Consider the following 14,980-nt stretch of genomic DNA (forward strand, 5'->3'; position numbering starts at 1 on the left):
AAGCATTTTTTCAAAAGGTTTTCGTCTACTTTTTACTATACTTAAGCTTAAAAATAAACTAATTTTCTACTTGGTCTTATATTCAAGCCTATTTTTGGAAAAATTTCTGAAATCTGTGAAGTCCCTGACATGGAGCCGCTTTGTGATTTGAGCTGTTCAAGTCCCAAATGAAAGTGGAACATCCAATAATAAAGGGCGCACCAAACAGTTACTCTTCGCACCAAACAGTTACTCTTTGTGGGTACATTGGTTTTTCGGCAATCACTCTTGGATTTTCATTCGCTCAAATGCGGCAATTGTGCTTATTTACGAATCCACTGAGGAAAAAATGTGCCACTGAAGATGATTTTCTTCGAAAATTGGTCATTCACTGTTGCCATTTCCTGCCACCATTCTGACCATTGACGACGCTTGAAATGGTCAAGAGGCTTTAGTTCTTGAGTCAATTGCACCTTGTAAGCGTGTAAATGCAAGTCTTTATGCATAACGTTCATCAACGACTAGCGTGAGAGGTGCAATTGTTGGGCACGTCGACGAGTTGAGGTGGACGGCTCTTCAACCACACTATCGCGAACAGCAGCAATATTTTCTGCAGTACGAGCTGTACGAGCATGCACTGGTGTTTTCACATCTCCTACAGACTCGGTTTGCTCAAACTTTTGCACAATTTTTCCGATTATACGCACATTTGGACGATTAAATTGCCCGAAAAAATCACGAAGTGCCGATATGCATTTTGATTTGAACGCCCGTTTTCATAATAAGCCTGAATAACTTTAACGCGTTGATCGGTTTTGTATCTTTCCATAGTTCAAATTGAATTAGTCTGAGATTGAAAAATATGAAATAAAATGCTGAAAAAAACTTGACGTTTAGGTGTGGTTCACATTCAACATCGGCCCTTAAGACTTAACCACCCTTTATATTTACGTAATTTTGTGAAAAGTCAGAGTATCACTTTTAAAGAGCAATTTTTACATTCACTGTACTTATATGTAAAGTTCTAAAGATATTCAGAAGGGTGTCTTTATTAACTTTTATTAATACTTTATATATTTTAATTTGATAGCTAAAATTTTACGAAACATGACAAACATTAATTTCAATTTTCGTATTATTACAGCATAACTGAAACAGCAACAACAACAGCAGTAGCTAAAGTGCAGACATAAACAATGTAATAATGCCAGTGACTGCAACTGAGCAAACGTCGAAAGCCGCAAAGTCAAAAATGCTTGTGGGAAATGCGGAAAGCAGCGCAGTAACAATGACACTGACAGCGTCAGCGACAGAGAGAGATACAGCAACAACGACGTCAAAATTAAGCAATCAAGATAATCAAAATAAGCGCGTCCCTGCAAGCGGTGATCATAAGTATTTAAGGCACGCAATGCTTGGAAATTTTAATCAACAAAATGTGTTGTGGCGAGCCAAGCAGAAGGCCAACAACAAGAACAACAACAACGACAATGATATAAACAGTTTTTGTGGTAACGCGGGTGAGCTGCACAACGGACAACGACTATTGAGGTTAAATGGTGAGATGAACTATGTCAACAACATGCAGCAAGCGACAGCAACAACAACAGTAAGAGGAACACGAAATGTATGTGAAATGAAAGTGAATGATGCCAGCAACATGCATACTTTCAATAACAACAATACTTCATGCCAGCATGTCATGAATTATGAACAACGCCATGATAATGAAGAATCTCTCAGCTCACAATTTCAGTTGCCAATGGCTTGCAACACAATACCTACCACACGCACCGCCACGTCAGCGGCTGCATTATCAGTGGCGGCAATTTCGACACGCGAGTCCGCATTGCTTAAGGGACCAGCAGGAACAAGAAAAACAACATCAACATCCAGTTGCACTGAGCTCCTGCCATTACCACCACTACAACTGCAAACATCACCACTACCACGACCACCACCAACGCTTGTAGCGCAGCCATTGTTGAGTCACACAGTCGGTGTAAAAATGTCGACTAGTCGTTGTGGCACTAATGGTGCGCTTGATGGTGGCTTTGGCAATAAAATGCACAGCGATAGTGGAAGTATGAGACGCAGAAAAAGAGGAAGAAGAAAACATTTCTCACTCAAGCGTCCAAGCTACTTTAAGCGCACAATGAAAATAGAAAGTCAAAGTGAAAACGCCAAAATAAATGCAACAATGCAACCGAGTGTGGCTAAAAGCATCTCAAAAGCAACAACACTAAATTTTGGCGTATTGACGTCATTCATTTTAAATTCCACATTGCTGGCGCTGTGTAATGCCACCGCAGCGACTGCACTGTCAGCAGTGGTGGCGACTCTTAGTGAAACTATAAGCGACTATGCGGATGCTGATCCTCAACTTCCGCTTGATAGCGACGCTTGGAGCAAAATGCAAAATATGAGCTTTACCAATGCTAATGACAGTTTCGATGCAATTGGTAGATTGGCTTGGAGTAACGGCAGTTTCAATGGTAGTGATATGAGTTTTAACAACAGCGACGCGTTGGAGGAGGAGAAAGATCGCGAGTATATTTTCGATCGCATAGATGTACGAATAATATTCATAACACTGTATACGTTGGTGTTTTGTTGCTGTTTTTTCGGTGAGTTGAAAGCATTTATGGAGTTAGCATTTGAAACAAATATATAAAAACAAATACTTAAAATTATCATTAGTCGAGGTTCTGTATTGCAAAATGGGACATTTTAATAGGATGAGTGAGGCTTGGTTTTTAGTGATCTAATACTTCTAAGTAACTAAAAAATACTACAATTTTTTACATTATTACTTTATATATATTTACTACATATTGAACGAAACAGGACGCAGTTTATTGGAAAACTCCATATATAGGGTTGACCAATAACAGGTGTTATTGGCGCTACGTGCCACACAAGCAACGAAACGACTGATCTTTTACGGGAAAAGTTTCCGGATCATGCTATCTCTCGAAGAGGTGATGACAATTGGCCACCGAGATGCTGTGAATTAACACCTTGTGACTTTTTTCTTTGGGGCCACGTGAAAGAGAAGATCTACGCCAACAGCCCAGTGTCGATTCAAGACCCCAAAGATGGAATTCGTGAGGCTATCGAGGACATAAATTTCATGAAAAGGATATTTTCTTGTAAGTGTGGTCGTGGTGATCATTTGCCTGATGTTATTTTCCACTAGTAACCTTCTTCTTTACAATGAAATAAACATCCGATCATTTATATTAAAAAATAGCATTTTTCTTTGAATATTAAAATAACACCTTTTATTAAAAACCCTTTATGTCTGACATATTGTTTTATTGCATCCTTAGGTTAACCAATACCAACGCGTTCTAAATGGGTAAACACTTTTTTAAGTATGAGTCTACAAGCTCTTCAAGGAAGGAAATTTCCCTTTTTTTTGCATTTTTTCTGCGCTATCTGCATGCGTTTCTTGGCTCAGGAAGAGAACTTAGCCTGTGAGCGTTCTTGAGTACTTTTTTTTTTAATTTCTAGATTCCAGCATAAAAAAATCCACCAAGCAACCTGGCTGTCCCCTGATCGAAAAACGCGAAATCAGATCGATCATGTTGTGATAGATGGAAGACACGCTTCTAGTGTATTAAATGTACGTACGATCCGAGGACCCAACATTGACTCGGATCATTACCTTGTTGCAGCCAAACTGCGCACACGCCTCTGCGCAGCAAAAACGTATATCTACCTACGCAAAGAATGTTCGACATCGAAAAGCTGCAATCACAACAGACAGCCAGAAGATTCACCACTCGACTCTCACTCCTGCTCTCAGAGAGCACTGTCCAACAAACCGGCATGCACGAGCAATGGAGCAACATTTCTCGTTCCCTACGTACCGCCGCCCAAGAAGAAATCGGATTCCGGCGACCCCGAAAAAACAATTGGTACGACGAGGAATGTCATGCTGCCGCAGAAAGAAAGGATGCCGCCTATAGAGCTACGCTGCGATCGAGCGCAACGCGAGCCATGTGGGATCGCTACAGAGAGCTGAGAAAGGAAGAGAGACGTATTATCCGACAGAAGAAACGAGAGGCCGAAATACGTGAGTGCGAGGAGCTTGAGATGCTGGCCAACACGAACAACGCCCCAAAATTCTATCAGAATTTACAGCTTGCAGAAGGTTTTAAGACCGGGGCGTTTTCCTGTTAGAACGAAGACGGCAAACTGGTGACTGACATCCAGAGCAATCTCAAATTATAGAGGGAACACTTCTCGAACCTATTAAACAGTGACAGCTGCGCATGTCACCGGGAATGTGAAGATCCCGATACTCCAATCGACGACGACGGATTTGACGTTCCGCTACCCGACCATGACGAGGTGAGAATAGCGATAACGTGGCTAAAGAACAACAAAGCCGCAGGCGCCGGCGGACTGCCGGCTGAGCTATCCAAACATGGCGCGTATTGTGTGAAAGGCTGAAGCCCACCGTCAACCAACTGATTGGACCTTATCAGTGTGGCTTCAGACCTGGAAAGTCTACCATCGACCAAATATTTACAATACGCCAAATCTTGGAAAATACCCACGAAAGGAGAATCGACACACACCATCTTTTCGTCGATTTCAAAGCTGCATTCGACAGTACGAAGAGGAGTTACCTGTATGCCGCGATGTCTGAATTTGGTATCCCCTCAAAACTAATACGGCTATGTAAGATGACGTTGCTCAACACCAGCAGCGCCGTCAGAATTGGGAAGGACCTCTCCGAGCCGTTTGATACCAAACGAGGTTTCAGACAGGGTGACTCGCTGTCGTGTGACTTCTTTAACCTGATGTTGGAGAGCATCGTACGAGCCGCAGAACTTAATCGCTCAGCCACAATATTTTATAAGAGCGTACAATTGTTGGCGTATGCCGATGATATTGACATCATCGGCCTTAACAACCGCGCTGTTAGTTCTGCCTTCTCCAAACTGGAGATAAAGAGGCAAAGCGAATGGGTCTGGTGGTGAACGAGGACAAAACGAAGTACCTCCTGTCTTGCCAAACAAACAGTCGGCGCACTCGCGTATCGGCACCCACGTCACTGTTGACAGTTATAATTTCGAGGTTGTAAAAGACTTCGTTTATTTAGGAACCAGCCTTAACACCGATAACAATGTCAGCCTTGAAATCCAACGTAGAATCTCTCTTGCCAACAAGTGCTACTTTGGACTAAGTAGGCAACTGAGCAGTAAAGTCCTCTCTCGACGAACAAAACTAACACTCTACAAGACTCTCATCATGCCCGTCCTAACGTATGGCGCAGAAGCTTGGACGATGACAACATCCGATGAAGCGACGCTTGGACTGTTCGAGAGAAAGATTCTGCGTAAGATTTTTGGACCTTTGCACGTTGGCAACAGCGAATATCGCAGACGATGGAACGATGAGCTGTATGAGCTTTACAGCGGCTTAGACAGAGTGCGGCGAATAAGTATCTAGCGGCTACGTTGGCTGGGTCATGTCGTCCGAATGGATACAAGCGCTCCGGCTTTGAGGGTATTCGATGCGGTACCAGCTGGTGGTACATAGTAGAGGAAAAGGAAGGTCTCCTCTGCGTTGGAAAGATCAGGTGGAGAAGGACTTGGCTTCACTTGGTGTGTCCAATTGGCGCCAGTTAGCACGAGAAAGAAATGACTGGCGCACTTTGTTAAACTCGGCCAAAATCGCGTAAGCGGTTATCGCGCCAATTAAGAAGAAGAAGAAGTATTGTACTTCCCATCAATTGCAACACACTCATGCCAGCGCTTAATGCAGCTCTTCAAACAATTCTGGAATTTTATTTGCAGTATAGCCATCAGAGACGTCTTCGATTTCTCTATTACTTAATATACATATAGGTTTCTTAACTCCTACTAGGAGCATAGGGCGTCGATTACGATTCGTTAGCAAGTCAAATATTAAACAAGTAGGTGCTGCCCCAGCTTGTTGCTAGAATCTACATATCAGCACTTGTTGGAGTTTTGCTTGTTTTGGTCTGCGAGTGGTATTTTACCTATTTCCCACCTGACCTGCATATTTGCAGAGTATTCTCCGATCCATCACCTGGGAACTCGTCATATAAGAGGCAAGCATCTCCGCAGTAGAAGCGCAGGGTATTATAGGTCTGGAAAGAGGGAATCTTATTTAAGTTCCAGTGGAAGCCTGATGTTCATAGGACATTTAGATAGTGGTTTATAAGTGATTTTCTGTGATATCGAGAAAAGGGGTAGGAAGTTCTCACCCAAGCGCGTTAACTTTTGCTTCAACTGTGCCCCACACGTAATAATCAAGAGGATTGCAGTCTGGGCTTGAAGGTGACCAAAAATCTGGTGACCAGTGGTAGGGTAGGTTGTTCTGGAGCCAAGCCTGAGTCTTCTTTGCCTTGTGAGCAGGTGTGGAGTCCTGCTGAAACACATATTCTCTTCCAGCAGCCACGCGGTCAATCCAGGGTTGCGTTTTTTTGTAGCCAAACCACTCAATTATCTCTTTAGGGCTTTTTCCTGCACGAAGTGACTCTAGTATCGCAGCTCTTCTGTCCTGCTCTCGGCTCATCGTTTCACTAGCACTTACTCCGGCACTCCAATGTCAATCAGGAGACAATACACTAAAAATATGTCCCTTTATTAGCGGTTTTAGACGTAACGCTCCTGCTCCAGAGCTTTCGAAATGTTTTCCGGATTTACCTCGACGGCCCTGTACTAGAGATGAGGCTTGGATATTTGAACATAACATAACCCTAAGACTTATGCACAAAGTCTAGTAACAGGTAGAAAAGAGTTGGAAGCGGCTAACAAGAGCGAAGATGTATTGCGAGCTGCGAAGCATCATTCATGATAAATCAATTTTTTATCAAACTGACTGAATATCCTACTGTATAGTTTTGTGTGGGTTTTTTGAACTCGTCGTGAACCTCAAGCATGCGCCAGACCAATCCTCGCCCATTATGACAAAATTTTTAGCGAAAGAGGTAAGTCTTAGTTTGTCATATCCATCCTTTGGTCCCGATATTGATTTCTACTTCGACTGCTTCTTATTTTCCAAGGTAGAGATGCATCAAAAATATCTCATCACGGCGGAGCGGGTGCTACGGTGCTCTTTTTAAACTTAAAACTTTCCTCTTTTTCAAGTTACAATTTTTTTTGAATGATTATCAACTCCACCTGGTTTTTATCTCGTCGATTGCTAAAGAAAGAAAAGCCGCTCATGTTTCGGAGCGAAAGACATTACTTGCCGACAAAAACTTGATCACGTCACAAAAAGCTGTACCAATATTATGACGCTTAAGAGTTCTAATGGCAGCCGCCGTAGTCGAATTGCTTGGTACGTGACTGCCATTCGGGAGGTCGTAGGTTTGAATATCCGTGCATGCAACAAAAAATGATAGAAAGGGTTTTTTTTACAGCGGCTAACCCTCAGCAGGCAATGGCAAACCTCCGAGTTTATTTATGCCCTGAAAAAATCCTCATAAAAAAGCATAAGCCGTTTGGAGATGACTTTAAGTTGTAGATATCTCCATTTGTGGAGAAGCATCAAGACGGACAACTCAAGTCGGAGAAGGAGTTCTACCGAACAACTAACATAAGTGTATGCGCCAGAACTTATTTATTTTAGTTTTATTTTTGAAGTTAACCTTCTTAGGCGTCGATGGACGAGCGAGAATGAAGAGTAGAATTTCAACGCCATGCAACGTTTAGGGCATTTGCGTTCCGCGTGAGAGAAAATAGATATAACGTAGAGGAAAAGGAGAGAGAGAGCTATACTTTATATATATCTTAGATACACTTTAGGCTATTTTTCCTGAGTTTTTCCTTGTGGTTGCTAATTTCTAGTGAGAAATAACACTGCCTACTTTTTGGCGCTTGTTTGTTGGTGCAAACTTGTAGGAAATATATTTTTGGTGCCTACTTTTTGGCGTTATATTTCCTTGGTGCCTACTGTTTGAGGCGTTTTTTGGTCCCAATTTTTTTGCGTTTTTTTTCCTGGTGCCTACTTTTTGGTGCTTATTTCCGTTTCCGGGCAAGTGCTTGTGCGTACTATAAAGTGCTATCCATTCCGTTGTCGGATTGCTGGAATAGCTGAGTTTGTACGGGTAATAAACGCTCGGAGTAGTGCGCGTTGTTGCCACGGTTTGTGTCCGGCGTTTACCTACACCGGTCGACCCTTCTCCGTTTTTTGTAAATTTTGTCTATTTGTATTCTCCGCAAATGTTGTGAATTTATTTAGATATATATTCTTTCTTTCGCTCTCTCTCTCTCATTGTCTCTCGGGTCTCTCTCTCTTTCTTTGTCTGCCCTGAAAGTTTCACTTCTGTTATGTGTACAAGCACTTTTTTTTATTTTTAAGATTTCTAAGAGTGAGAATGTCGAAAGGTTCATCTGTCTCTTTTGCTCTCTCGCCATTTACACATTTGAGGCAGCCGTGCAATTCTGAAAATCAACTAGCCGTGCGTTCTGTGGTCAAGATTTATTTCAGTTCTAATATGAAATTATTTTGCATACAGGGATTTCCAAGCGCAGCTCAAAGCTCTTTCTGAAAAAGCTATTAAATAAAAAATAAAAATGACTAACAGCTCGAAGAAGTGCGTGTAACAAAGCTGGGTTTTCCACATTAGCTCAAACTCAAATGGCTTGAACTTTGCAACCCTGCTCACAATCATAGGAAATTTTTCTGCACTGAATACGTGGATTACACTGTAATATAAGGGTGTACGGCTTGAATGATATAATAGTAATATAAATATTGTTTTTTAGAAATGTATCAAACCACACATTGATCTAACCCCTCCAACGGTGTGGCCACGCACTAAACAAATTTTCGAACTTAAGTAAGCATCCGAGTTTTGTGAAACCTTTGATTGCATTTTGGGGTTCAAGAGTTATATATGTGGGGTGTTTTTTTTTTGAGAGTTTGAGAACTGGAAATGCTAATACAAAGCAAAAATATTGTTCAAATGAATTTTCTTTAATATAATCTGGTAGATAATTTCATTATTATGGCATTTATTTTTTTAATATAATTTCCGGCATATGTCTGCCGCGGCTACGAGTTACATGGTTCATTCGATTAGTCTAATTTTTGACTACTTTTTCCAATAAATCTGGCCGTATAGCGTCAATAATGGCTTGAATATTGCAATGAATCGATTGTTATGAGTGCGGTATGGCAATTTGCGCCTTCGAACCAAATGTCATCGATGTTTAGCTGACTAATTTCGGAAACGAAAAAATTCAGCCAGGATGTCTCGATAGCGCTCGTCATTCAACGTAACGGCAGCTCTTTCTTCATTTCGAAAGACTGAAGAAATAAGCATCGACGATGGCACCAGTGCAAGCAAGGAACTTTGCGGACAGATTTATTTTTTTCATAGTAAATATCCACAACTTGGAAGCGTTGCTCTGGCGTTGAAGGATGCATGATGACTTGCCAAATCTTGCATAACAGAAATGTCAACACATTTTGTCATTCTCAGCTCTCAAAGCATAGTTATCGATATTGATTCTTCTCATGCAGTTAAAAAGCCACCCGATATATGGACATTGCTAATTTGATATTAAGCCTCTTCTATTCGCCATTTCCCCGCTCGCTATTTCTGTTCTCGATTAACTTGACGAAAAATTTGCATGCGAAAGCAATAACAAAGTTATCGAGTAAGATTCGCCGCTTGCGAGTTTGGCTATAGCTCATTAGGCTGCACTGCCGTACCAGCACATGGAATATACGGCAGCCCTCTTCTTGTACCATACCATCAATCTTCTATCATGCCATTTCGGAAGTATTTTTTTTAAATGTCCTAACCCTACGATGTATTTATGTGAGCATTGAAATACTCATTTGTGTTCTTCCTCTTATTTTCTAAATATTTCGCTCCACTTATTTTTATTTTCAAATGAAATTACAAGCAATTAGATGCAAACATTTTGCCACCAAATGGGCAGCACTTTGACAAGCCATCAACACAATTTTGACGCCCACAGCAATGCAGGCAAGAGGTATAAATACTTCTACTTTGTACAACAAGTAAATAATCATGCAATCAAAGATAAACATGTGTTTGTGTATTTACAAAGCAAGCAAGAGCATATTTGGATGCATAGTTTTGTGTCTACAGTTGTGTTCTACAGTATGTGTCTACTTATATAAGTCGACACAAGGTGGTCCAATCACAAGTTTCTGCTTGAGTCACGCATTTATGTGACTTCGAAAGGTCTCACCATACGCGAGTTCTTCAAGATAGATAATAATAGTAGCTGCGCAGAATGAAATTATTCACTTAAAGCGTCAACCGAGTCTACTATGAGCAAATTTTCGCAAACATTTTGTGAGCCTAACTTTTGCTTTTTACCATCTTAAGAACTAAGTGTTTACCCCTCTATATCATTAGTTGATATCACTTCGGATGCCTGTAATTGTATAATGCTTTCCGATTTGAATTTGATAGCTTTGACAAAGGATATGCAACTCAGTCCAAGCACATTAATTTTTAGAAAAATGTAATTTAAAGTGTTTCAATGAACTCCAAATATTTAGCTTCCATATTTTTATTTTGTGTGCCCAAGTCCGGTTTAAGAACAAAGCATCAATTAAAAGTTTTACTATTAGTTATTTCTCAATACTTTGACGTTAAACAGAAGTTATATTCAGGAACTCTTGGATGCGCCTGGTGGACAATTCAGCATTTCACGAGTAGTCTCTTGCAAAGTTTGTATAAAAATCTCAGTTTATTCGCCTAAGATATCCAATAGTCTCATCGATCAAATCGCATTCTCAAATGATAAATCCCTCTATTACTACTTCTCTGTTTGGACTTTCAGAAATCTTAATTTAAATAATTGCGCAGATCAGTGATTATATTTAGTAGGAGGATATAAAAGTCATGACCCTGAATGATATTATATTTGCTTCTAGAAATCTGACAAAACTCATCAAAAATCAATTTTTAATGGAATTTTCAGTTGCTTGGGTGGTGTCAGCTAGCAATCGATTGGATCAGCGAATTTCACCTTTTGGAAGGGTACACATGAAAATCGATTTAAAGTAGGTAATCCAGTAGCAATTAAGGCTGGCAAGAGGTTACGTTAGCCAGGTTGCATCTCTAATTGTGCTTCCTCATTGTAATATGTACTTGCATTAGTTTTCCATCATCTAACTAAGTTTCTTAAACCACTTAGATCTTTTTTAAGAAAGTAACTAGTCCGTCTAGTCTCCCAGGTCTTCACAGAAATAATCGCCAAGATATTTGGAGCGCCTTTGAAGTGCTATACATTCCCTGAAGAGGTGTTTTACCGACTCAATTTCTTCTTCATCTCCGCAACTACTGCTGAGGTCATTATGAGTTATACCCATTCTACTGGCTTGGGTGCCAATAGTGCAGTAAGCAAGTGATCTGTGAAATCCAAGCAGAAATTTTGTATTTTTGAGGTTCAGTATTGGTCTCAGTGCTGCTCTGAATATCATTTTGTACTTACCTCCCTTCGACTTTTACGTTAATTCCATCTCAGCTCAAAGTCTAATCAGGTTAAAAGAGTCAATCTCTCAAGCGACGCTGTAGCATTTTAGGGTAGTAAATACCGTACTTCTCTGAACTTCGGAGAGTTATCTATCCGCAAACAGGAGTTTGAAGAGTTTGAGGGTCGGAGAGTTCTCTATCCGCAAACAGGAGTTTGAGGGTCTTGCTAAATAGGCAGGATTTGAACTAGGAACAAATCTGCACCGAAGCAGGCATCTCTATATTCACTGACGGCTCCGAGATGAAATTTTTCTTCTTCTCCATAACTCCTGCAGAAGTCATTGAGAGGTACACCCATTCTACTTGCTAGGGTATGAATAACGCAGTGACCCGTTATAACACCTGTGAGGGTGCTGGAAGTTGATCTATTGAATCCAAGCAGAAATTTTGCCCTTTAAAGATTAAGTTTTGGCTAAAGCGCTTTTGAGACCCTGCAGTTAGTAATTAGATACCATCTTCAGTACAGTTTCTTTAGAGGAATGCTTATGCCCTCTAACATCCGCTGAGAACAAGCTCAGAGCCTTTCCTTGCACACTTATCCGCTCTTTTATTTTCCTCTACTTCAACCCTTCAGAGTGGCCGGGTACCCAACAAAGTGTGATGTTGGACTGATGGATAAGCGATAGAGGTCAGGTCAGTAAAGGTTTTAGAAAATTTATATTCAGCTTAAACCTTACCTTAAAAATTGCACACTCAATGAATTAAGTTGAGAAAAATATCTAAATGTTTATAATTAGATTTTGGTGCAACCAATCTCAGTCAAATGCGTGCCGTTACGAACATATTTTTAACACATTTTTTTTTAATTTTATTTTTCTTTGGCTGGACTGATAGCTGAACAAATTTTAGTAAACTGATTGGAAATTATAGCATATTGAGTTGCGAAGTGAAGTTTTCGATATTTAAAAAATTTTTGTTTATTAATAATTTATTGATTTTTTATTTTTATAATTTTTTGCGTTTTAGTTTTTCTTGTTTGTTATTTTAATTTTTAATCAAAACAACAAAAAAGAAACTACTTTGTCGAAAATCGATGTAACAAAAGGATCCTACATTGTTCTATGGATTAATAAATAATTAATAAATAAATAACTAATAACCACGAAAAAAAAGAAACAAAACCAAAAAAAAAAACTAAAAAAATTGTTTAGGCACCAAGCATTAAAAATTGTGTTGCTGCTGGCCGCACGCCGTTCAAAAGAAGAAAATAAATGCAACCACCATTTTCTAGTATAAAGTGCGAGATATCAAAAGTAGTGATGAGAAATTAAATTCGCAGAATGCACCGTCTACGTACAAACGCTGATATACGGAGAAATAAAAATTTTTTTTTTCTACTATACGACAAAATTCGACCAAAAAATTAAAGTCGGCATGAAGACTGAAAAAATCGAGTCAATGCGAGTTTAGCTCGCAAACGGAGCAATTTTTATCTCAACAAATTTATATTTTGCAAAGTGTTCATTTACTCCCTATTTTTTACTATTATTCAAAATTAACTTGTTCTTGCTTCACCCTTTATTTGTATGCATATCTGGAGTGACTGTTTGTGTGGTGCTTGTAATTATCCTCCTGCTTTGCTGCTTCGCTTTGCGGCACTAATCATTACCATCTAAGTATGAGCTCCTTTACGGACTGGCGCACACATTCTCACTTTACCCAAGTGCACTTGGGACAACAATATGTTAACTAATACAAACATAAGAACCATGCAATTCACACAAATGCACTTGAGCGCATACAAATGCACATACATATATTCGATTACACACTTGCATATGCTACACATCCGCCTGCGTATTTAGAGTCTGATAGTTACATGATAATTGTTACACCCTCACTGGCTGCACTGTTGGCTACCGGAAATATCAATTATACATGCGTTTATACATACTTAGGGGCTCACATAAGTACAAGCTTGTTTATGGCGATTGCCGGTTCAGTAATTAGTGCAGGCGCAATGCGAAGCAAAAACAAGGACAAAAACAACGATAAAATAAATGAATAGTCCATTTGGTTGTAGAAGACAATTTGCAGCAGGTAACCATAAACCACAACAAAATGCATTGCAATCTACAGCAAACGGATGGGAAGCCCTCACCGAGGTGTTGTAGTATGAGTAATGAACTATGCAAAATTTACCGCCTCAAAATGCTATAATTGCAAGCATGTAATTTGCCATCGAAAAGACTTGTTAGAATATCCAACTATAGAATCTACCGGCTCTGTACTAGTCTAGTACCAGTTCACTTTGTAACTCAACTTGTTCGTCTTTTCGCCAGTGCTAGTAACTGCTATTTTCAGCATGGCGTTGTTCCACGAAGTGTTATTCTCATTCGAAAGCTCAGTATCAAGAACAACGGATTATAGTAAATAACTAGTCCATCTTTACATCAGCTTTTTACCATACACCATTTACTGAACTAGTTCGTATTGGATATAAAAAAATCTAGTTAAAAAAAAATTTTGTAAAAAATTTGTAAAAATTGCTTCTGAAGGTTGCAAAAATAATTCTGCAAGAGTGTATAATTCAAGGAACAAAAAATTCGGAGATAAGTATTATAGAAATGCGCAGAACCTCATCTTTGGGTGTATGTAAAAATTCATGGCTCTATCAGTTAACTGTATCTCATTAAATGAAATCTTTACTTTTCTTTAACTTAGCGAAGAATAGTAAATTTAAAATTTTGAAGCCGCTTTTTCGACACTTTGGCTTCTTAGCTTATGCACTCTGACAGCAAATACTTTTTGGAAAGAGTTGCCACCTAATTTTTATGAAAAAATAGAAACTTTAACGTATTCAAATGAAACACCAATATATATAATCAGGCGAAGAAAATTTTTTTTTAGTGGTGCTGCCACCAAATTCTTTATAGAGAAATATTAAATAATTACGGAATTGAATTTCATATTACTATGTGGATAGGATTGGAGGATGGTTCCATGTGTAGAAGTCCACGCAAGTGGGGAAAGTTACTGATCGCCATTCACTTGGGAGTGGCCAGGACGATTCTTCTGCATATGGTTCAGGCAGCTCACAACGTCCGGGATTAGCCCACGTATCCTCTGCGTAGCTTCCGAACACCCGTAAGGTGTGTTTACATGGCTCCTGCCATGTAAAGGAGCCCAAACTCGGTGTCGGATTTGTTGTGGGAGAGAGACTTCGTCGCCTAGTACTGTCGTTCACTCCGGTGGACGAGCGTCTCGCAATAATCCGCATCAAAGCGCGATTTTTTAACATCTCGCTAATTTGCGCCCACGCCCCGACGGAAGAGAAGGACGATGCGACCAAAGATTCCTTCTATGAGCGCTTGGAACGTTCCTATGAGCGCTGCCCCCGCCACGACATAAAAATCGTGCTTGGCGACTTCAACGCCAGGGTGGGCAAGGAGGGAATTTTTGGTCCCACAGTCGGAAAATTCAGCCTGCACAACGAAACATCCGGTAACGGACAGAGGCTGACCGACTTCGCCGGGGCCCGAAACTTGG

General features: G+C 40.1%; 1 protein-coding gene across 2 annotated transcripts in view; it reads left to right on the forward strand.

Moving 5' to 3' along the window:
* Positions 1 to 1,128: 1,128 nt before the first annotated feature.
* Positions 1,129 to 14,980, forward strand: part of LOC128863375 (trissin receptor) — a 189,073-nt gene continuing 175,221 nt past the window's right edge. For both annotated transcript variants that reach the window (XM_054102503.1, XM_054102504.1), the window contains exon 1: positions 1,129 to 2,606. In XM_054102503.1, the coding sequence (XP_053958478.1) occupies positions 1,184 to 2,606 (1,423 nt within the window). In that variant the 5' untranslated portion in view covers positions 1,129 to 1,183. The remainder of the gene's footprint in view (positions 2,607 to 14,980) is intronic.

The sequence above is a fragment of the Anastrepha ludens genome, chromosome 5, assembly GCF_028408465.1.
Source record: "Anastrepha ludens isolate Willacy chromosome 5, idAnaLude1.1, whole genome shotgun sequence".
Lineage (NCBI taxonomy): Eukaryota > Metazoa > Arthropoda > Insecta > Diptera > Tephritidae > Anastrepha > Anastrepha ludens.